This window comes from Eutrema salsugineum, unplaced genomic scaffold (assembly GCF_000478725.1).
Source record: "Eutrema salsugineum unplaced genomic scaffold, Eutsalg1_0 scaffold_11, whole genome shotgun sequence".
Taxonomy (NCBI): Eukaryota; Viridiplantae; Streptophyta; class Magnoliopsida; order Brassicales; family Brassicaceae; genus Eutrema; species Eutrema salsugineum.
Window position 1 is genome coordinate 5,930,629 of NW_006256901.1, and position 23,753 is coordinate 5,954,381.

The following is a 23,753-nucleotide window of genomic DNA, read 5'->3' on the forward strand; positions in this document are numbered from 1 at the left end:
CACGGAAGAACCAGACCGTCAGAAAAATCCTAGAGTTCGGTCTCGACCTCAGACTTTTCGTTTTCGCCATCGCCGTCGCCTTTTCCTCTCTAGGTTTTTTTTTTTTGCTCAACGAGATCTGAATTTATTTTTATTTTCGAAATCTTATTAAAAAGATTCGGATTTTCTAATTTTCGAAAAGTTATTAAAATGATTTTCTACTTTTTAATATATATATATATTGATTTACGAAATTAAATTAAATTTTGAAATAAGTAAAAACATGTTTTAAAAATTGTCAGGGGCTACACCGTCTTTTCTCTCTTGATAAGGTTACTACAGCAACAATGTAAGGGTAAGGCATCATTCTAGTAAACCTACCTGTTTGTAAGGTTATTCTAGTGTTTGTTCTCTATTAATATAGATTAAGTATGTTAAAGCACCGTACATAAGTTTATGTATAGATTTAACATTTTCCAAAAGTCTAAACCTGAAAAATCCAATTTTCCTAATATATATACACATCGATTTACACTTTGTTTACATGCATAATATTCAGTTAACTAATTAGACAAATTATACATACGTAGAGAAAGATGAGAGTTCTTTGTTTGAAACAGGCAAGACGTTGATTTCTCTTAAAAATCACCATGCAGCAGGCAAAAGTAAAAGCTAAGAATATATTTACCACCATAATACCGTATTAGTGTGCGAACTAGACTAGTGTGGTTTATAATCTAACGGTTCTGAGATTAAAGACACTACAAAACTTATGCGCCATTGGCTTTTTCTGTTTTGTTTTAGATTTATATCCGGATTCGTCAGATCGCGTACTCCCACTGATACTAAGCACTGCGCCTATTCTTTGATAAAATAAAAAAATTCACGAACCTACCATTTAAACCCAAAACCCAAGTGACCAATGATCTACGCACATAATTTGCAAATGGTCTTTTCTTCGTTTTCCCTCAATTGTCTTGAGATGCTTGGAATCAGAGAAGATGTAATATGGTATCTTGATAGGCTTGGAATAAGATCATTCATGGAGCAGAACTTTCAGACCTATGAGAACCACACCAAGGATTCCTTGCATCAACAACTTTGTGCTATAAGAAAAGAGCTACTCCTAGAGCTCTCCTTCTCTATTGGAGATCATCCTTACTCTCTTACCATCTTAGAGATATGTGATGCTTTGAAGTTGCCTTATTGTGATGAGATTGCATTGGAGAAGAATCCAGATGATGATCTTTGGAAACTGATGGGTTATGGAGTGTATGACAAAGGAAGATCCAAGGCATCATTACTCTCTCATCCTGCTGTCCGCTATGTTCATAAGCTACTAGCGCACACTGTGTTTTCGCGAGCCAATCAAGCGAATGTCCTTAAGCCAGAATTGGTGACACTACAGCTACCATTCACAGATCACCCCAGGTTTCCTTGCTTTGCTTGTATCATTGCAAGGAACATAGTGAAGGTTAAGCATGAGATGCTTACATCTGATTATCAGGACTACTCACCAGCTTTTGGGAGCATCATTACTACGCTTATGATAGCAGCAGGAGTTTAATTTTTCAGCTGAGACACCTCTTAGAGAGGATTGGTTTGATGTTTCCCAGTTCTCTAGAGACAGAACTATCACCAGGGCCAAGATGGACCCAATTGGATTTGCTTACAAGTTCTCCACCAGTTCCACCGAGTACAGGGTCATTTTTCCATCGGATTCAATGTCCCGTCTCTGAGATGGTTCAGACCCAGGATGGAAACCAGAGACTAGCGACTTCCTACCATCTTTACCACTCTTACCTCAGACCATGAAGCAATTTCTGGCTGCAAAAGCCAAGAGAGAGGTAGCTGCAAACAGCAGGAGACTTCAGTCTGTACCATCTTCATCCAGAGCCAGTTCTTCTCATATCAGAGCATCCACTAGGAGTGATGCAGACTTTGCAGCTTTGAAGAAGAAGCTTGACCAGCAAGAGAAGATCAACAGGCGCATGAAAAGACTACTGAAGAACCGCCGGTTTGATGATGACTCCTCATCTACAGAGACAGATGACAACCATGAGACATATGCGCCTATCCATCACCAAATCGTACCCACGGTTCTATCACCATTTTTCTTTTCTTTTATTTTAGACTCTTTTGCTTTTATTTCACCATCTTCTCACCAAATTTTTCACACTGGGGACAATGTGATTTAAGTCTGGGGGAGGATGTCTATCCGTACTAATCTATTTTTCTTTGTTTCTTACTTTTTTCTGCGATTTTTAAAATTTTATATGCTTATTAAAAGACCTTGAGTATTTTTCTGGAATGTTTGACACAAAACTATGACGAGTAAGACCCATATGCTTCTAGACTTTACATGCTAGTTTCTTTTGTGGTTAGTACTAGACTAGGCAGTAGCTAGAGTATTTGCACTATGAACTCCCACCAGAGGATTTTTATTCATGGAGGATTTTCCTGACAGGATAGTGTTTCAGCGGATAAATATCAAAACAGAGTCTCGAGGATCTATGGATCAAGAGGATCTGTTTGATGCTCAAAATTATTTGTTAGACAGGGAGAATTCGAAGACTTTAATCAAGAGAAAACTCTTTATTATTCGATAAACAACTAACTATTCCCAAAGGATTACAAAACCTTATATAGAGGTGGTCTAAGCCGACCTTAAGCCAAAACTAAAGCCCTAATCGATAAATAGAAGTTCAATAAGGAAAAGGAAATAGTTTAAAACCCGCAAATAACCATTAAGTAGAAAACTTGTTAAACACGTAAAAGATAAAGTAGATGTCGCTACATCAGGTCTCCCGGGGTAAGAAGAAAATTCGCCCTCGAATTTTCAGTGTCATCTTCGGCAACCTAATGAACCAAATACTTCACGTTAAAAACATCAGCTGTGTTCATATGAGGAGGCAACTGCAGGGGATAAGCATTGTTATTAATCTTTTCAAGGATCTTGAGAGGACCCATTTTTCGCGACTTGAGTTTGTTGTATGTGCCTGGTTTGAAGCGATCTTTGGTTAAGACTGCCCACACTAAATCACTAGGTTGGAATTGAACATCACGGCGGTGAGCATCAACATCGGACTTGTATTTAGCGGTTGATGACTCCAAGTTGGAACGAACCTGATCGTGAATGGCAGCAAATTCTTCAACAAGGTCACAAGCTCGACCATGGAAACGCGTATGATCTGGAGTGAGAGCAAGATCTGCAGACAACACAGAAGAGTCCCATAAACCACCTGAAAAGGACTGAAACCAGTGCTCCGATTAACAGCTCGATTATGAGCAAACTCAGCCTGGCACAGAACGGTATCTCACATTTTGACATTGTCACCAACAAGACACCGTAACAAATCACCAAGTGCCCGATTTGTCACCTCTGTTTGGCCTTCCGTCTGAGGATGAATAGCTGAACTCATGTCCAATTTGCTACGAATGTGACGCCACAGAGATCGCCAAAAATGGCTCAAAAAGCGAGAATCCCTATCTGAAACAATAGATAAAGGAATACCATGAAGTTTATAAACTTTCCGAAAAAACAGAATTGCGACCTGAACCGCGTCAGTCGTCTTTTTGCAAGGGATAAAGTGCACCATTTTCGAGAAACGATCAACAACAACAAAGATGGAATCGTTAGCTTGCTGTGTCCGAGGTAAGCAAAGTACAAAATCCATAATTATATCTGTCCACGGCTGCGTAGGAATCGGAAGAGGAAGAAACAGCCCAGCATTAGTAGCTTTTCCTTTAGCCGCTTGACAAATACCACAACGAACAATAAATCGTTCAACATCACGACGTAATGTTGGCCAAAAATACGAACTACTAACCAACTTCAATGTACGATCTCGTCCAATGTGACCTTCTCCATGAAGCTCTCTGATCAAATGTAGTTGCAAACTACACTCAGGGATACACAATTGTGCACCACGAAACAAGAAGCCATCGAAGATAACATAAGAGGAGCTGACTCTTTGTTCGATATCACGCCAAATTTTCCCCAAAAAGGGTCATGAGGATACAAATCCGAAAGCAGATCAAATCCTGGAACAGAACATGTAATGTTGTGAGCAAAGAATGACGATGACTCAATGCATCAGCGACCTTATTATGTGTTCCTGCGGTATGCTTGATCACAAACGAAAATTGTTGCAGGTAAGCGAACCAAGAAGCGTGTCGCGCGGAGACTTTATCTTGTGAGCCCATATGTTTAAGGGCGTCATGGTCAGTGTAGAGAACAAACTCGCGATGAAAAAAGATAATGTCTCCAATGTTTCACGGCTTGAACGACAGCGTATAGCTCAACATCGTAAGTGCTGTATCGCACGCGAGAACCTGCAATCTTCTCACTAAAAAAGGCAATCGGACGACTCACCTGGCTAAGAACTGCTCCAATTCCTGATTTAGATGCATCACAATGTAACTCAAATGCCATATTGAAGTTAGGGAGAACAAGAACTGGTGCCGTCGTAAGCTTTAACTTGATCTCTTGAAACGCCTGCTCTGCCGCGGGTGTCCAATGAAAAGAAGCAGACTTCATACAATCTGTAATGGGAGCCATAATGCTGCTAAAGTGATGTATAAAACGTCTGTAAAACGACGCTAAACCATGAAAGCTGCGTACGTCAGTGACAGAGCGAGGAGTTGGCCAAGATTGTAGTGCAGTAATCTTCGCAGGATCAACTTCTTGTTGAATTTGCGGAAATAAAGAGGGAAAATAGAGTACGAAAGATGAACAGATGAAGAGAAATGATTTTCTCATTAAGTGTATTATCAATGTTGCGGCTACAAGGAACATATATAGAGAGCTAACTAGGTTAAATTCCAGCTATTTTGGGACAAAGAGAACAAAGAAAACACGTGACTAAAGAGACAAGCTTTGTCTCGGATCAAGTCTGATAGTGACAGGACCTAACGGTCATCTTGACTGATCCGAGACACGGGACCACCGTACGGACAGAATCCTTTCTTCACAGCAAAATATCTCTTTCTTCTTGGGCTTCTCTTCTCTTTGTTTCCATAAGTCTTGGGCCGATACCGAATTAACTTAGAGAGACTTATGGACCTAGCTCAATACTTCTAAGCCACGCGAAGACACAATGTACCCCAAGAAGAGAACTTGATCCACACCAAAAACGCATTTCTTTGTCGCAGCAAACAGCTGTTCTCGTTGCAAAACTAACAAAACATCACGCAGGTGCTTCAAGTGGTCGTCCAACGACGCACTAAAGATGAGTATATCATCGAAATATACCACCGCAAATCGCCCAATGAATGGCTGCAAGGCTTCGTTCATCACACGCATAAACGTACTTGGTGCGTTAGACAAACCAAAAGGCATAACAAGCCATTCAAACAACCCTTCTCTTCTCTTGAAAGCCGTCTTCCATTCATCACCAGGGTGAATACGGATTTGATGATAACCACTTTGAAGATCCAATTTGGTAAAAAGAGAGGCTGAACCGATTTGGTCCAAAAGATCATCAAGACGCGGAATCGGAAATCTGTACCGAATTGTAATCTTATTAATGCCTCTGCTGTCCACGCACATACGCCAAGTCCCGTCTTTCTTCGGAACAGCACAATGTCTGAGACTCTCACGTACGTAACCCTTGGCAAGGAGATCTTCCACCTGTTTTCGCAATTCATCATGTTCCCTTGGACTCATGCGATAGTGAGGACGGTTAGGCAAAACGGAATCAGGAGCTAGATCGATGCAGTTCTGGATATTACGCAAAGGAGGCAAACCATCCGGTAACTCTGTTGGAAACACATCCTGAAACTCTGTTAATAACGCATGAAAACTGGAAGGAGCTTCAGAGATTACCGATAGGAGTTGCGGCTTGAGACACAGGAGAAAAACAACATATGTCGCTATGTACTCGTCAAGAGCTCAGCCTTTGATATTAATAAAGCTGGTTTGGGAGTGTCCACCGAAACAGGAGGAGACTCGAGTTCCTTGCTCTGCACGAGGGGCTCAGTAGCAGTTTGTGATGGAAGCAGAGTAATACGCCGACCTTCATAAGTCAAAATATGGGTATTCTTGAACCCATTGTGAATAGTTTGACGATCGAACTGCCAGGGACGCCCCAAAAGGAGATGACATGCATCCATAGGCACGACGTTGAAACACACCAAATCCTTGTAATTGAGGCCGATAGAGAACGGCACGCGACACCGTTTAGAAATACGAATGTCCGTAGTGGAGTTTAACCAGGCAATCTTGTAGGGAGAAGGATGCGGTCCCGTAAACAGAGCAAGCTTTGTGACAGCTTCCTCCGAAATCGCATTAGTACAACTTCTCGAATCAATGACGAGACGACACACCTTCCCGCGAATTATACATGTCGATTGGAAGATGTTAGTTCATAGCCAAAATTCCTCGACGCCTTGAGGAGTGAGAAAGTTCTGGCGTAGAACCAATAGAGGACCAGTGTCACCCGCTACTTGCTCATCGACTTCAGTGACAACGTTTTCATCATCACCATATTCATCAAACACAGAGTCATCTTTGATTAACAAACCTCGACGCTGCAAAGAAGGGCACGCCGCTTGACGATGACCAGATTCACCACACTTAAAGCACTTGACATTGGTCGGACGCTGTGAACCCATCGCCACATTACCCTCTGTCCCATCTGTTAGTTTCAGTTGTTCCATTGACTTTGACAAAGTCTGGTCGAGAGTGGAACTGAAACGAGTGCGCTGAGAGTTCCACGAAGAAGCTTGGTTTCGCGAATGCTGTTCAATCAAGACCGCGCGTTGGTGAGCTTCTGACACTGTTAATGGATCAAACTGAAGTAATGTACTTTGAATTGGACCGCGTAAGCCACCAATAAAACGCGAGACCCTTTGTTCCTCGTTTTCATGAAGTACATTACGAGCCAAGAGAAAAAAAATTTAGACGCATAGTCGTCAACAGAACGGCTTCCTTGTCGCAGATTCTGGAGCTTCGTGTACATAGTATGAGTGTAATTATAAGGAAGAAAAGCTTTTCGCATCAACTTTGTCAATTTCGCCCAAGACGTAATGCGGTTTTTCCCTTCTCTAGCCCTTGACGCTTTTAATTTCTGCCACCAAGCAGAAGCACACCCACGAAAACGTGTTGCTACCAGAGGCACACGCATCGGATCAGGCACTTCTTTAAACTCCAGTAATTCCTCGGTTGTATTAATCCAGTCGATAAATTCTTCTGGTTGGATGCCACCACTGAATTCTGGTAAATCGAGCTTAAAACCAGCATCCCATCATCGATGATCACCTCGTGGAGCTGCGATAACCTCGCGCTGGTGGTTAACGCCATGCGGATTCACGTCACCGTGCTGACCAAATTGATTTGCAAAGACGTTAACATCTTCTTCTTCATCATCCTCAAAGATAGGTTCTTCACGCCGAGGAACACGTTGTGCGGCGTTTTGCGGTTGAAGAGCCGTGCGAAGGGCTGCTTCCATCGTAACCCGCAGAGATTCCCGAAGATTATCGCTGAACTCGGCTAGAGTTTCGCAAAAAGCCTCATTGTGTTCGTCCAATTGCTGTTGAAGATTCTTCTTTGGCGGCATGATTAGGATCTGTTTGTCTCTGATACCAACTGTTGCAGCGGATAAATATCAAAACAGAGTCTCGAGGATCTATGGATCAAGAGGATCTGTTTGATGCTCAAAATTCTTTGTTAGACAGGGAGAATTCGAAGACTTTAATCAAGAGAAAACTCTTTATTATTCGATAAACAACTAACTATTCCCAAAGGATTACAAAACCTTATATAGAGGTGGTCTAAGCCGACCGTAAGCCAAAACTAAAGCCCTAATCAATAAACAGAAGTTCAATAAGGAAAAAGAAATAGTTTAAAACCCGTAAATAACCATTAAATAGAAAACTTGTAAAACACGTAAAAGATAAAGTAGATGTCGCTACATCAGATAGACTAGCTCATTTCACTTGAACATAATCTTGACATCTAATTTCTCGTCATTGGTTTTAGCAGGCATCATGATATACATTTAGGACATCTTTACATCATTATTACCACTCTTTGTTGTCCTAGATGCCTAGTTCATGTTTAGCTGGTACCACACTCTTTACCCAAACTTTTATGTTTAAATCTCATGCATTCTCTCTTTAGTTTATATCGATAGATATGTGCAAAAACGCCAGAAAAAGAGGAGCAACATGGTTTTCAGTCACTCAAGAAGAAGACTGAAAGAATTTGGGAAAGTGGAGCATCAAGAATCTATCAAAGCTCAATGGTGCCTCAAAAAGCTTGAATTTAAAGGTAAATTTCGTGCTTCCTAAGGTTCTACATCCAAAGGCATTTTCCCCTTTCTGCAAAAAAAAAAAAAAAAAAAAAATCTACTTGATGTGATCTGAATGGTCACATGACCACCACACTATATACCCCGACCATTTTTAAGAATATTATATTAACAGATTTGTCAAGATATATAACATCTGCAGGTTAATTTTTGGCATCAATGAGTTAAGGTTTGGAAAATATGACAGTTGCATCGTGGAAAAGTGGCAATGAGTCAATGACGAAAAACAACGAGTCGTCAATGGTCTGGCGGCCACGACATGGCTACATTTAATAGTAGTACTAGGTGTTTGGCCCGCACTCTGTGCGGACATAAAAATTTCAATGTAATAAACTAAAAACCGAAAAAAATTTTGAAAAAAAATTATTTAAGAGATACATGATAAAATAAATCAAATCAAAAAGTAAACACCATCCAAAATTACAAAAATATTTAATAGATAAATGTATTGAACTCACAACCCAATTGAATTAAGACAAAAACGAGTTCTTCGTCTCCACATAATTGTTTTTCATCTTATTTTTTCTTCTTATTTATCTTTTTCGTTTGTCTTCTTTATCGTCATTTCCTTTTATTTCTTTATCGTCTTCCATCTTTATCTCTCCTTCTTCTCTCACGTCTTCTTCTTAGTTTTCTTTCGTTTTTTTTTTCCTTCTCTTTCTTCATTCTATATTTCTTTTCTTACTTCTTATTCTTTAAGTTTTTTTTTTATCACATTTTTTTTTTGTTTTCTGTTTTCCTCATCTTCTTCCTATTCTACTTCTTCTTCTTCTTCATCGCCTTCATCTTCTTAATTCTCTCCTACTTCATATTCTTCTTATTTTCCTTAATCTTTTATATCAATCAAATATATGTACTTGAGAATTTTAACTCCCTCTCTCTCCCCATCCATGCGTCCCTCCTTCTCTGTCTTTCAATATTTCTCTCTCATTCTCTCCCTTCTCCCTCTTTCAAAATTATATATATCATACGATTTAGATAACTAAATTTAAAGGTAAGAAGTATTTCGAATATAAAAAAATAGGAACACAGAAAATACGAACTAACATAGACTTTAAATATCATGTACCAAGAAGGTTTAACTCTCTCTACCATTTCTCTTTCTTTCTCTCTCTTTCTCTCTTTCTCTCTCTCTCTCTTTCACTTCATTTCAATTTATTTACCTGACAATTATATTGTAAGACGGGAGATGAAATATTCAATTAGTGAAGTATGAACTATAAAAAAAAATAGTAGATTGTCATTACAGAAATAAATAAATAATAGTATATATTGATCTTTAAAAAGACGCAGATGAATTTTTTAAAAAGATGTTAGACTTTAGAAGACGGACGTATGTAAAAAAGCCTGAAAACCGAGAGGAGTATATATATAGCACAATGGATACACTAGAGTATAGATTAATACTGACTTTGATATCGGTGGTCCATAACTACAATCAATGGCTAGGGCTGACTTTGACATTAGTAGCCCATAAACAAAATCGCTGACCCATAATCGAAGGAAAAAAAATATGTCACATGTATTTCCACGTAAGATTAATGATCGACCTATCAGAACAAATTAAAATGCCACATAATATTTTTTAATAATGACATATAGGACAATCGCTGTGAAGACAATACATCAAATTTTTAACCTCACAAATAATAGTATAGATTTTTGTGGAAATTTTACGTCTTCAATTTAATCTTTTTTATACGATTAGCCGATTAGGTATACGCCAAAAATTAAGCTTTTTTTACTCATATAATTAGCATTATAATTTCTGTTTGACCAAAACAAAAGAAACATAAATTATTAATTTGAAAACGGAGAATAAATTGTTGTCTGTCGGTTGACTCATTTCCGAATAATAATCTTTCTTATGAAGTGATGAAGATGGATCGCATATGGATGAGATCCAGAAGAAAAACATAGACTAATTTGATATAGTTAGCGATAAACCAAGCCCTTGATTTAATATTACAGAACTAGTTTTAGCAGCAAAGGCAAATTGATTGATTGAAGCTTGAGAAAGACATTCATGCGTGCTACTTCTATTTATTAAAAAGTTCCAGCAAACCCATGAACAAACGGAAAAAAAGGTTTAGAAGGACAAAAATTGTATATTAATAATAAACAAGAAGAAAAGTTGAATAAATTTCCGTAAATATCAAATGATATATATCACATATTGTTTCGTGTTCCTATATATGCCCTAAAAGAGAGCACAAGTGTTACAAGCATCTGTTTTAAAAAACTCTCTAATGAAGAAGATGAGAAGCATTTTCAAATGAAACTGAAGGTGAAAGAAAGGGTGGTAGAGGCTTGGACGATGAAGACTACGATTTGAAGGGGAATAAAAAGGAAACCGAGGAGGCTGAGGATGATTAATTAATTGAAAAGGAAGAGATGTTGGAATAGATTCCTTTTATGTGAGAGAAATGAAATAACAAGTTTAAAAAAAACAAAATCAAGGAAAAGGAAAAGAAGAAAAAAAAAGGAAAAAGAAATGAAGCAAGCAACAAAGAAAATCAGGTTCTCTTAAAAAAAAAGGAAATTGTAACAATTAAGAAATAACAATTTAGTATTCTGGGACAGAATCACAACTCTATAAATAGAGTTATAGGCTTAAGATTTAATGTATCACAAAAACAGAGAGAAGAATTAGTAAAAGAGAGAAATCACAATTTCCTTCACGAGAAGCCCAAAAAATATGGATAGAGAGAGGAGTCATAGGGGTAGCAGAGTCATAGCAGATAAACCTTCTGATGAAGAAGGTGATAGGCAGAAGCTTTTAAAGAGGGATCGGAGCTGGGAGAGAGACTGGTCTGTTGGGCATGAGAACGGGAAACGGCGGAGGCATGTTGAAAGGAAGGATAGGCATAGGAGGGACGATAGAGCTAGAGATGAAAAGGGGAGGAGACACAGTGATAGATATGATGATGATAGTCAAAGAGACAAGTTGAGAAAGGAAGACAGCAGGCAAAGGGAAGAGAAGAGTAAAGTTGCAAAGCACAAGTTGCCAGAACTCAATCCATCTGATAACAATGATATGGCTTTGGGAAAAACTGGTGGAGTTTATATTCCTCCTTTTAAGCTAGCACGCATGACGAAGGAGGTGGAAGACAAGAGCAGTGTAGAGTAGCAGCGTCTTACATGGGACGCACTCCGTAAAAGTATTAATGGACTGGTGAATAAGGTCAATGCAAGCAATATTAAGGACATAATCCCTGAACTGTTTGCGGAAAATCTCATCAGAGGAAGGGGACTTTTCTGCCGGTCATGTATGAAGTCTCAAATGGCATCTCCTGGATTCACTGATGTCTTTGCAGCTTTAGTCGCTGTTATTAACGCCAAATTCCCTCAAGTTGCTCAACTTCTATTGAAAAGGGTCGTTTTGCAGCTAAAGAGAGCGTATAAGCGTAATGACAAGCCTCAATTACTCGCAGCCGTAAAACTTATAGCACATCTAGTAAACCAGCAAGTCGCTGAGGAGAACATTGCTCTTGAACTAGTCACTTTACTTCTAAAAGATCCGACTGATGACAGTGTCGAGGTGGCTGTTGCATTCGTGACAGAGTGTGGTGCGATGCTTCAGGACGTTACACCAAAAGGATTGTTTGGGATTTTTGAGCGGTTTCTCGGTATACTGCACGAGGGAGAGATAGATAAGAGAGTTCAGTATTTGATTGAAGGGCTCTTTGCTATAAGGCAAGCAAGGTTTCATGGACATCCGGCTGTTCGTCCTGAGCTAGATCTTGTGGAAGAAAAATATTCGCATGATGTATCTCTTGATGATGACATAAATCCTGAAACCTCTCTGGATGTTTTCAAACCTGATTCTGACTTCCTTAAGACGGAAAAAAAGTACGAGGCGCTGAAGAAGGACTTACTTGGTGAGGAGTCTGAGGATGAAGATGGCTCTGTTGCTAGTTCAGAGGATAATGATGAGGAGGAAAATGGGTCTGATGAAGAACAAATGAGAATAAGAGACGAGACAGAGACTAATCGTGTTAATCTAAGGAAGACAATATACCTGACCATAATGTCCAGCGTTGATTTTGAGGAAGCAGGTCACAAGTTACTTAAAATTAAACTTGAACCAGATCAAGAGATGGAACTATGCATAATGCTCCTGGAATGTTGTTCCCAAGAGAGAACATATCTGCGCTACTTTGGATTGTTGGGTCAGCGTTTCTGTATGATCTACAAAATTCATCAAGAGAATTTTGAGAAATGTTTTGTTCAGCAGTATTCCATGATCCATCGTCTCGAGACAAACAAGTTGCGTAATGTGGCCAAGTTCTTCGCCCATTTATTGGGCACAAATGCACTTCCTTGGCATGTGCTTGCCTACATACGGTTAACCGAGGAAGACACAACTTCCTCATCTCGTATCTTTATTAAGATCCTTTTTCAGGAATTGTCAGAACACTTGGGGATTAGGCTGATTAAGGAGAGGCTTCAGGATTCAACAATGCAGGAATCACTTGAGTCCATATTCCCTAAAGATAATCCAAAGAACACGAGGTTTGCAATCAACTTCTTTACTTCCATTGGTCTTGGAGGCATCACAGAGAATCTCAGAGAGTACCTGAAGAACATGCCACGCCTCATCATACAACAACACAAGCAAGTTGAGAAATCAGAATCAGGGCCATCGTCTGGATCTGATATTCCTGGTTCCGAGTCTGATTCTGAGTCAGATTCATCGTCTTCCTCTAGTTCGGATGAAAGCCACAGAGAGAAGAAGAAGAGCTTGATCACACAATATTTATAGTGTATACCAAATAGACCAAACCAACATTTTATTTAACCGGGGCCCCTTATTTTTTAATATATTATTAATTTATTATGGCGGGTGAGTGTGGCTACTGCTCCAATTTTTTTTTTTTAAACAGAGTGTTAGTTAATCTATTCTATTAAAATAGAAACACTTTTAATAATTGTTTCCAAACACTTTCAAATTTTTTATAAATCTGTTTGGAAATAGTTTTTGTATTGATCAAAATTAATATAATTTAAGTATTAAATATAATTAATTTCTAAATTTAGTTATTAATATAGTTATTTTTAAATCTTCTTAAATATAAGTCACATTTAATTTAAATTTCAAATAATTCGAAATTTTTAATAATTTAATTACAAAAATTTAGATTCAATTTAATTTAAAATTCAAGAAATACCAAAAAAGTTATAATTAAATTTTATTACAAAAATTTAGATAATAATTTTAATTACTTTAGAATTCTTTAAATACAAGTTAGATTTAATTTAATATTTTAAATTTAAATAATATTTTCATAATAATGAAAATGGTAAATAAATATCTAATATTTTATTATAATCAATTGATCTAAAATATCAAATATTTAAAATTTATAAATATGTATATATATTATACAATAATATGATAGAGCTGATTAGGGTTATGTATTTATACTTAAAGTCCTATACGAGTTAGTTTGTTAAAACTTGTAAAATATTAAGATGATTTGAGAAAATTAAACGAACGAGTTAGCCAATTTATAGATATATACATTTTTTATAATATCACAAATGTTAAATAAACATCTTATTATATTTTATCATGATAAATCTGTCTAGAATATCAAATATTCAATATTAATAAATATTTATATTATATAATAATATGATGAAGCAGGTTAGAGTTATGCATTTATAATTACAGTCTTATACGGGTTAGTTTGTCAAAACACGTAAAATTCTTATATTACTAAAGCACACGTCACTTCAGCAATTATATGGTTACATGTGGCAAATAAATAAAATTGACAAAGCAAAAAAATAAAAAAAAACTTAAATTTTATATTATATTTATGATCAAAATTTGATAGAATTTACATGTGTAATATTTTTTCTCCATGATCATTTTCTTTCCCATGATCATATTGTGGTTATCTCCCATGATCCCCTCTTTCTCCGAAAAATAAGATAACTGTTCTCTTCAATGTTTATATTCTGTTTCTGCTACTGTTTTTCTGATGTCAACAAATATTTAAAGACAGCTTCACTAAACAACAAAATCTGGCATCTTCCCAAGTTTAATTTTGTTTATGATTTATTTATATGAGTGATGAGTCTAATATCCAAAAGTCCTTCATAATCTATATAGATTCTCACTGATTTGAGGTAAACACTTTGCTTTTTCCCAGTTATATCTATTTTGATTTTATTACAATCTATTACATATTTACTCTCAGCTATCACAAGAGTTTTCAGATAATTTGTGATATAAAATAGATAATTGTATCTAATAAACATTACTGATTTGACGAAGGTCCATTAAATATTCTCTCGGCTATCAAATTCTTTCATGGATCTCGATTTGTTATACTGATGTCGCAAGTAAACATGGAGATATATAACACTCTTTTAAACAAATGTAACTTAATTTTTAAATGTTTTTGATAATCAATGATAAGTGTCATAATGTTTTATGTATGCTCATCTCCTTCTGATAAGAAAGTAATTTTATACACGTAATTTTTTTAGTTATGTAAATTTCATTTTATTGTTAGGCAAAAATATTTCCGGGCATAGCACGGGAGATAACACTAGTATTTAAAATAATTTGAGGCAACTAAACGGACGGGTTAGCCAATTCATAGATATATAGATTGTTTATGTGTAAATCTAAATTCACATAGTAATAAAGTTCATAATTAACATTAGATCGATATATACTTAACTAACTCGAACTCTTATTATACTAATATACAAATCTATACTATTTCAAGTTAAAATATGATAACAAAATTTTTTTATTTTAAAAAATAAATAACAAAAACAAATTTTATCTAAATAAAAAATTAAATATAAATTATATTAGAAATACAAAAAAACAAAAAAATTCCCATGCGGGATTAAAATCTAGTATCATTTCTTACAAAGAAGTGAAATCTAAAGATTATTGTCTTCGCAAAAAAAGAAATAAAACATGGAGCAAAAACTACATGAAGGAAAAAAATTCTTCAACTCATCTAATCTTGATGCAATCATTTGTAATCTTATATATAAAAGAGGCTGAACTCTCTCCAGCTGATCGCCACATCAGCATGGGAGAGAGTGCCACGTGTCATCTAAAATTGTTTTTGTTGCTTCTTGCTCTTCTCTCTTTGGGGACGTTTTGAGATAAAGTTATGGCAACTCTTCGTCTTCTCCTCCTCTTCTCTAACGGATGAAAATCCCTTATTGACAACATCTACTTTAATTTATACTTCCCAATCTTTCGCAACCAATATCAGTTCGTCTTCCTTATCTGGATTTATAGGGTTTTTTTTCCTTATTTACTTTCCCAATTGCTTAAGGTCCTCTCTTTTTCCGCCAGTACGTAACACACAAAGAAGAAGAGAAAATCAATCTCCTGGTAGGTATTTCCATCATGACGTCAATTTGTCCTCTCTTTTGCGAAATCGCTAGAGCGAATAATAAATTTAGAAACATGGGAGTGAATCAAATTATTTTTTTTCCAGCAATTTTCATAGTTTAGGGTCATCAAATTTCCGTCTATGATGTTGGCTGATAGGCTTTGTTATTGTTGATACCATTAGTATCTCAGAATTATTCACTAACTTATTACAGTGGAACCAGATACTCTGATTCACGAGGGAGTGGCTACGTCCAGCATTCACAATCGGGATATGGTCAGACCTCCTCTTTCTTTTCTTCTTAAATTTCCCATTTGTCTGATGGGTAATGCTTGATATTTTCTCTGTCAAAATATGCATCAGTTATATATTTCACCTTTTCAAAGATATGATTTAGTGACTAAGTTATCCTCTCTGCAACAAACTGATTTCCATTATTCACAACGGCAATTCCGTTTGCGCTAAAATACAATTCATGGACGGGAACAAATTAGGGAGTTTGCTTTTCTATTTCCAAAGCTATTTTTGTAAAAATCAGAAAGCGCCAACTATGATAATCTCTTTTTTTTAATAGCATCAATATTTGAATTCCTTGGCTCATGTTCACGAAACATTTGTACCTTGCTCGTTTAAATCACTTCTCATTTAGCAGAAGCTTATGTTGTACTGTTCTTTAGTCATAATCAACTCACCCATATAAATGAATGCTGGTTACAATCTCCTGAAAAAGGACAACGATGATCTAGAGAGGTAGATGGATAATGAATATCTTTATGGTAGAGGATTAACTGAATATTGTTAGCTGGCTAAATACTGACTGATAAGGTTAGGCTTTCACTGTTGGACTCCTTCTTGTAGTTGTATGAAGTCTCTCACATATTTGTCTCTTAGTGATACTAGAATTATGAATAAGACGAGCTACTTTGAAGTGAAAAGGGTTTTGTGAAACAAAAGGCAATAAGAATGGCACTGATACGTTTCTTTCTCTGCTAACTTAATGGTAAGATTAACTGACCACATCTCTCAAGTTAGCTCCTTATCCTTTAGGCTTGATCTTGGCATGAGTATGACATTGTTGGCTCACACTACTTGTTCCAATGCCACATTCGGAGAAGTGTAGGTTTTGTCAAGTGCCAAAGAATTATCGTTGCTGGTAAGCCCACTCACTTCATCTTTATTCTTTTAATTCTTATTGTATCAAACACAACTAAACACAAATATCTATCTTGAGAAGGGGAATGAGGTGAAATGACAAACCAAAATGCAATAGGAAATATATACTTCAAAACATTAATAGTATTTATCTATCTTTCTTGATTTTTCGAAGAATCTCTGCAATAGTCTACGAGCTTCTCAACTGTTTAATGCAGAAACTTCTTTAGACCTTTTACGATATAAACTGAGTGATGTTGCTCTGCACAAATTTCAGTTTAGAGGCCTGAGTTATATTAGCATTTTAGTTGTCATTTTGTAGCTAAGTAAAAGGAGTTGTTACATTTCCTGTATTCTACATGTTGTTTCTGAGTAAAGAAAATTTGAAAATTTCCAAATTGTGTTTTGTTTCTATATTTGCACAGATGAAAGGATTTACTACCTACATGCTTCTCTCAAGTTTCAAAGAAGTCAGGCAACATCTGTCTACCATGCCCGCCCTTAATTGATTATACGCAGTGGAATCTCCAACTTCACAGCTGCCAGACACAATATTTTATGGAATCAAAGTTTATATCCTCTCCGATAGGCAATTGTCTGTAGGAATTCTCAATTGTTAGTTAAATGAGAAATTTACCAAAGAGTTGGTGTAAAACGCAGCTTATAGATATATAAAATATTATTGTTATGCTGGTATCAATGCAGAGCCGTGCGTATAGAAATTAGGCATTTGCCTAAAACCACACCAAAATTAAAGAAATAAGAGCTACATTGTTTTATAGCTATTATTATATATAATTTGGTAAAAATGGTTAGGATATTCTTTTGAAAATCCTATAACAATAATATTGTTATTGATATCTTTCATTTTTATAGATATAGATCCACATATGTTGACAACTGTTATAATAATGTATGATATAATAATGTATGATATGATAAGAAAATAAAAAATGTATTAAAATAGTATTATTATGTGTTTAAATAATGTGTTTAAATAATAATATTATATTTTAATATTTACACAAATAAAAAGTCACATTTTTTCGATTCGCCTAAAGCTTCGATGAGTCTAAGCACGGCACTGTATCAATGTATACGCTCAGAAGCTTTTCACTAGAGGCATATGTTATTCAAGAGATGCAATAATATAAGACAAAAATAAAACTAAATTAATTTGACACTAATGGAGCACCAAATCTGAATAGGCAAATTTACTTGTCACATATTTTTACCATGTGGGTAAAAACAAAAAGTTAAAATGTTACCATGTGGGTAAATCGAATTAGCTTTCAAAAATTAAAGACCGGACCTGTCCTAAGGCTCTTAGATAAGGAGAATCCAAGAAACATTGGCCGCAATTTATAAGGAAAAAGAATTTGTCGCAAATAATTTTTATCTTCCTTTTTTTTAAGATATGCTAATTCACAAGTACGTTATAATTCTGAAAGTTACTTCCAAAAATATATTGATATATTTACTTATACATCATAAACATTCATATCAGAAAACCAAGATGTAAATAAAATATGTGTCTAACACTAACTTTTTTTTAATAAAAATTAATTAAACAGAAAAAATTTTCGCGCATGCGCGGGTACTCATCTAGTCTTAATAATATCTAAAAATGTTAATTGCTTAATTATAATATCTTCATTGATTATTGAAATTTGATTATTAACTTAATTATCTTATTAAAAATTGTGTGTTGAATCTTGACCCAAAAAAAGCAAAAAAATTCTGTTGAATTATGACGGGCCCTAGTAAATTATATGGGCCTTTGAGAAGTAACAGGCCTTAAAAGGGTGGCTACTAGGGTTTTTTCATAGAGACGCATACTCCATTTACATAAACTCTTCGTCATCAATTCTCAAGTCGGCGCTGTCATACTTTTTTCTCTCGGAGAAACCCTAAAGAGGCAACCATGGGTACGAACGTTCTCTCTATCCGATTGATCTCTTTCCCTTCTTTTCTATGTATAGTATTGAATGTCTGGAGCTAGAATCTCACATGGAACATTATACTTTTGTTAGGTATTTCTCGTGACTCCATCCACAAGAGGCGTGCCACTGGAGGCAAGCAGAAGCAATGGAGGAAGAAGCGAAAGTAAGTTTCCAATTTTCAGATCTCTTTGTATATATTTTATTTTCTGCTCTGTTTACAAACGATTAAGAAACTGTGCAACGAGAAAGTAGAAAATATAAAGCTTAGTTGTGATCTGTTAATCCGTGTGTTTGTTTTCATTGATCCGTGTTCTTAATTTCTGTTCAATTTCTTTAATCATTTATAGAATTTCGACTATTCTCTAAACTGTAATGTTGAGCGAATCATTTCTTCTTATAAAGTTCAAAACTTTAATTGGTGAAACATTGACTTGATCGTGGCGTGTTTGTTTAATTTGTTGTATTTGTCTACAATTCTTGTGCTTCTGATACATGATACCTTGGACTCTTTTGTAGTATACTTCTGATTTGTTAAGTTTGTGTTTTGGTTTTTGAAAGGTATGAGATGGGAAGGCAACCTGCCAACACCAAGTTGTCTAGCAACAAGACGGTCAGAAGAATCAGGGTTCGTGGAGGTAATGTCAAGTGGCGTGCGTTGAGGCTTGATACTGGTAACTACTCATGGGGAAGTGAAGCAGTAACTCGTAAGACCAGAGTCCTTGATGTGGTCTACAATGCATCCAACAACGAGTTGGTCCGTACAAAGACACTTGTCAAGAGTGCTATTGTACAGGTTGATGCTGCTCCCTTCAAGCAGTGGTATCTCCAGCACTATGGTGTTGAAGTTGGTCGCAAGAAGAAGAATGCTAGTTCTGCTACCAAGAAGGAAGGAGAGGTGAGACCATTCTTTGTCTCTTGGGCTCTGATTCCTTGACTTGTATGATATTTGAGTCTCAAGTTTTTTATTCTCATCCCTGACAGGACGGTGAAGATGCTTCAGCCCCAGCTGCTGCACCTGAGGAGACCAAGAAGAGCAACCATGTCTTGAGAAAGATTGAGCAGCGTCAAGAGGGTCGTAGTCTTGATTCCCACATTGAGGACCAATTTGCAAGTGGTCGTTTGTTGGCTTGTATCTCTTCAAGGCCAGGCCAGTGTGGGCGTGCTGATGGGTATTTATCACGAGCCCCTTGATCCACTTGTTTCTTTTTTTTTAGAATCTCATGAATTAATTTTTGTTCATGGTCCCTTTCTTGTAAAATTTTGTGCAGATACATTCTGGAAGGTAAAGAGTTAGAGTTCTACCAGAAAAAGATCCAGAAGAAGAAGGGAAAGGGTGCTGCTTAGAATTTGTTCTTCTTTGCTTGAAGCCTTTTGATTTCTTCAAACATGTTTTGAGTATTTATGAGAACCGATGTTTTTGGATTAGCGTACTAATGGTGTTTCATAAACTCTCGTCAGTTATTATGGTACAATGGTTTTGAGTTATCTATTTTCATGGTAAAGTGGACATGAATAGGTAATTGATGTACAAGGGATGTTTCGAAGACAGAACAGGAATGGCATACGCATCTCTGCATTGTTCTATTGTCTTGTTGGCCTGAGGATTTAACTGAATACTAAAAGGTAAAAACTAAGTAGAAGAGATTAATTCTATGTGGCGGTAAAAGAATTTTTGTTTAGACTTTAGACAGATATGATATGATACTTATCCAACAGAAATTGACTCTTAAAAAAAACTTAGTAGAAGAATTTCAATGAATTGTAATAGCATTTCGACAGTGAAAACAACGTGATATTGATATGGGCTTTTTGTGTTGCCATCAAAGATCAACAAATTTAACGACCAAATATATCCTCGAACACACAATGTTCAACTACTAATAACTTAAAGAACCTCGACTCTACAAAAATTCGGTTAATTGATAAACTCAAACCCTAGTTAATATGATTTGATTTAGTTCGGTTCAGTATATAGATTGGTTCCCGTGAGCAAGTTTTCAATTTTCCTCTTGAAATAAAGTCATAAATAAAACAATGTTGCAAATACAACTTGGGCAAAATCTATTTTAAGTCTAAAGAACCATATCGTACGTCATGTTTACATTCCTATTAGAAATCACCCTCTTTCTAGGTTTTATATAACCATAATTAATAGCTACATATATCAAGAAATTCTTAACTAATACAAACACATTGTATTCTCGACATGATCTGTGTCAACTTTTACTAAAATATCTCTATACTTTATTTCCGCCGGATCAATATCGTCAGTCTCCATATCTCATGCTGTTTCTCTTACCAAGAAGGACTCTTTTGTTTGGTCACCTGAGGCAGATCAGGCCTTTGGAGAATTGAAGAAAGCCTTATGTGAAGCTCCGGTTCTTGCTTTGCCTATGTTTGATAAGCCTTTTGTCGTGGAAATAGATGCCAGTGGTTATGGTATAGGCGCAGTTTTGATGCAAGAAGGTCATCCTATTGCATATATCAGCCGTCACTTATCAGGAAAACAACTGACCTTATCCATCTATGAAAAATAACTTTTGGCTGTTGTTTTTGCTGTACAGAAATGGCGCCACTACCTCCTTACTGGTCATTTCATGATCAAAACTGATCAACGCAGTCTTAAATACCTCCTTGAGCAGCGATTGAACACTCCTATTCAACAACAGTGGCTATCCAAACTGCTGGAATTCGACTATGAAATACAGTATCGACAAGGCAAGGATAACTTGGTCGCTGATGTCCTTTCTCGTGTCGACGGTTCAGAGGTCCTCCATATGGCTATGACGATGCTTGAATGTGATCTGATGAAGCAGATTCAAGCAAGTTAGGACACTGATCCTGCAGTTAAGGAATTGATCACAGTTCTATCTAAAGATCCAAAGGCTAAGAAACACTTCTCGTGGTCACAAAACATCTTACGCCGTAAAAGTAAGATTGTTGTCCCTCATAATGGAGTTCTTCGTGCTATTCTGGACTGGTTACACAGCTCAGGTTCCGGGGGTCATTCAGGCAGGGAAGTTACTCTACAACGGGTTAAAGGATTATTCTACTGGAAGGGCATGTCCAAGGATATTCAGACCTTTATCAGGAGTTGTGATGTCTGTCAGAAATGCAAGTACAACACTTCTGTGTACCCTGGTCTCTTGCAGCCTCTGCCTATTCCTGAGACCAATTGGACAGACATCTCTCTCGACTTCATTGATGGTTTACCTCTTTCATTCAGCAAGTCTGTAATTCTGGTGGTCGTCGATAGGTTGAGTAAAGCAGCTAACTTTGTGGCCTTGTCTCATCCATACACGGCTCTCTCTGTGGCTCAAGCGTTCCTTGACAATGTTTACAAGCTACATGGCCTCCCTCAGTTGATCGTAAGTGATAGAGATGCAGTCTTTTTGAGCGAGTTTTGGCAGGTTCTTTTCAAATTGCAGGGTGTTGCTCTTCAGATGTCGAGCGCCCATCATCCCCAAAGTGATGGACAGACTGAGGTTGTTAACCGTTGCTTGGAGAGTTACCTCCGATGTATGTGCAGTGACAGACCGACGATGTGGAGTAAATGGTTGCCACTTGCAGAATTCTGGTACAACACTAATTACCATTCTTCCATCGACATGACTCCTTACGAGGCAGTTTATGGTCAGACACCACCTCAACATTTGCCTTATCTCCCGGGTGAATCTAAAGTTGCTGTTGTTGCTAAGAATCTATAAGAACGTGAGAGAATGATGTTGATTCTGAAGTTTCATTTCTTACGGGCTCAGCATCGAATGAAACAATTCGCAGATCAACACAGGACTGAACGAGAGTTGGAGATTGGAGACTTTGTTTATGTGAAGCTGCAGCCATGATAACACCGTATTTTGACCACTTTTATGGATCATAATTGTATCTTATGCAGGTGTTTTAACTATGGTTTCTATGGTTTTTAAAGTGTTTTCAATGTTTTAGAGTTTCAAAAGACTTTACAGGAAACTTGGGCAAAAGATATGCAATTTGGAACAAATGAGCAATTTTGGATAAATGCAGGCCGTCAGAAGTATGACAAGCGATGAAAACCTTCTCACTGTCTGATCACCCCCAAAATTTGAAACAACATAGAGGATCCAACCAGCTTTCTAATGCACTTGGTTTGGAGACAATCCAACGGTTAGATATTCAGATACTCTCGATGCAAGAATAACAGAAAATGCAGTTCCAGAAGAAGACCACGAGCCGGGACCGCGGCCAACACCCATTTTCCCGTGGGTAGAGCCACAGCGACCGCGGAACTTGGTCATTCACTTTCCCGACGACTTAATTAAAGCCCAGATCAATTCCTTTCGTTATTTTTGAAGCCTTAAGTGTCCACAACCACCCCAGAAGCTATAAATACCCCCTTTAGATCATTCCTAAAGGTGAGGAGACGACATAAGATAGAAAGAGAGAGAGATTTCGTGGAACCCTAGAGAGGAGGCCGCCGCCGTCGATCCCGAAGAAGGAGCCGCCGCCGTCGATCCCGAAGAAGGAGCCGCCGCTGGAGAGCATTATCGCGCCTCCACCTGCAACTCTGTTCTTCGTTTTTCTTCCTTCTTTTCTTTAGTTTCCTGCACTTTCAATTTCGTTTATGATGCTTTGTTACAATATGTTTGAGTAGTTACCCAGTTGGGTTTAAAGGGATTTTTCAAAAGGAATTTCATGTGTCTTTGCTTATGAATCGATAGATTTAGGATTTATAATCTTCTAGATGTTCTTTGTTTGCCTTTAATCTTACTGCGTGATTCTCTGTTGGCCACTTAGAAGCCGATCTGATATGATATGTTGCGAAAGCTTTCATTGATTGTCTGAACTAGGGTGAAACGAGCAATTTTTCTATAGGATTGGAAACCTACCTGTACTTGAGTTGTGAATATTGATGAGTCTTGTTCTGCTATTGCATCTTCTCCCTTCCAGAATCAGAGTGGAAACCTACTGATAAGGGTTGCGAGAGATAGTTGTTTAGTGTTGCGAAAGTAGGC

General features: G+C 37.0%; 2 protein-coding genes across 2 annotated transcripts; both read left to right on the top strand.

Annotated features, from left to right (window-relative positions):
- The first annotated feature begins 9,670 nt into the window (after positions 1-9,670).
- Positions 9,671-13,056, top strand: LOC18025880 (pre-mRNA-splicing factor CWC22 homolog). Its single transcript, XM_024160531.1, is given in 2 exon segments — positions 9,671-9,684; positions 10,980-13,056. Coding segments are annotated over 2 exon segments (2,091 nt in total).
- Positions 13,057-18,646: 5,590 nt separating this feature from the next.
- On the top strand, positions 18,647-20,346 carry LOC18025881 (40S ribosomal protein S8-1). Its single transcript, XM_006409488.2, has 5 exons — positions 18,647-18,747; positions 18,853-18,925; positions 19,321-19,657; positions 19,744-19,931; positions 20,031-20,346. The coding sequence occupies exons 1-5, from the start codon at positions 18,744-18,746 to the stop codon at positions 20,104-20,106; spliced, it is 678 nt and encodes a 225-aa protein (XP_006409551.1). The 5' UTR covers positions 18,647-18,743; the 3' UTR covers positions 20,107-20,346.
- The last annotated feature ends 3,407 nt before the right edge of the window (positions 20,347-23,753 follow it).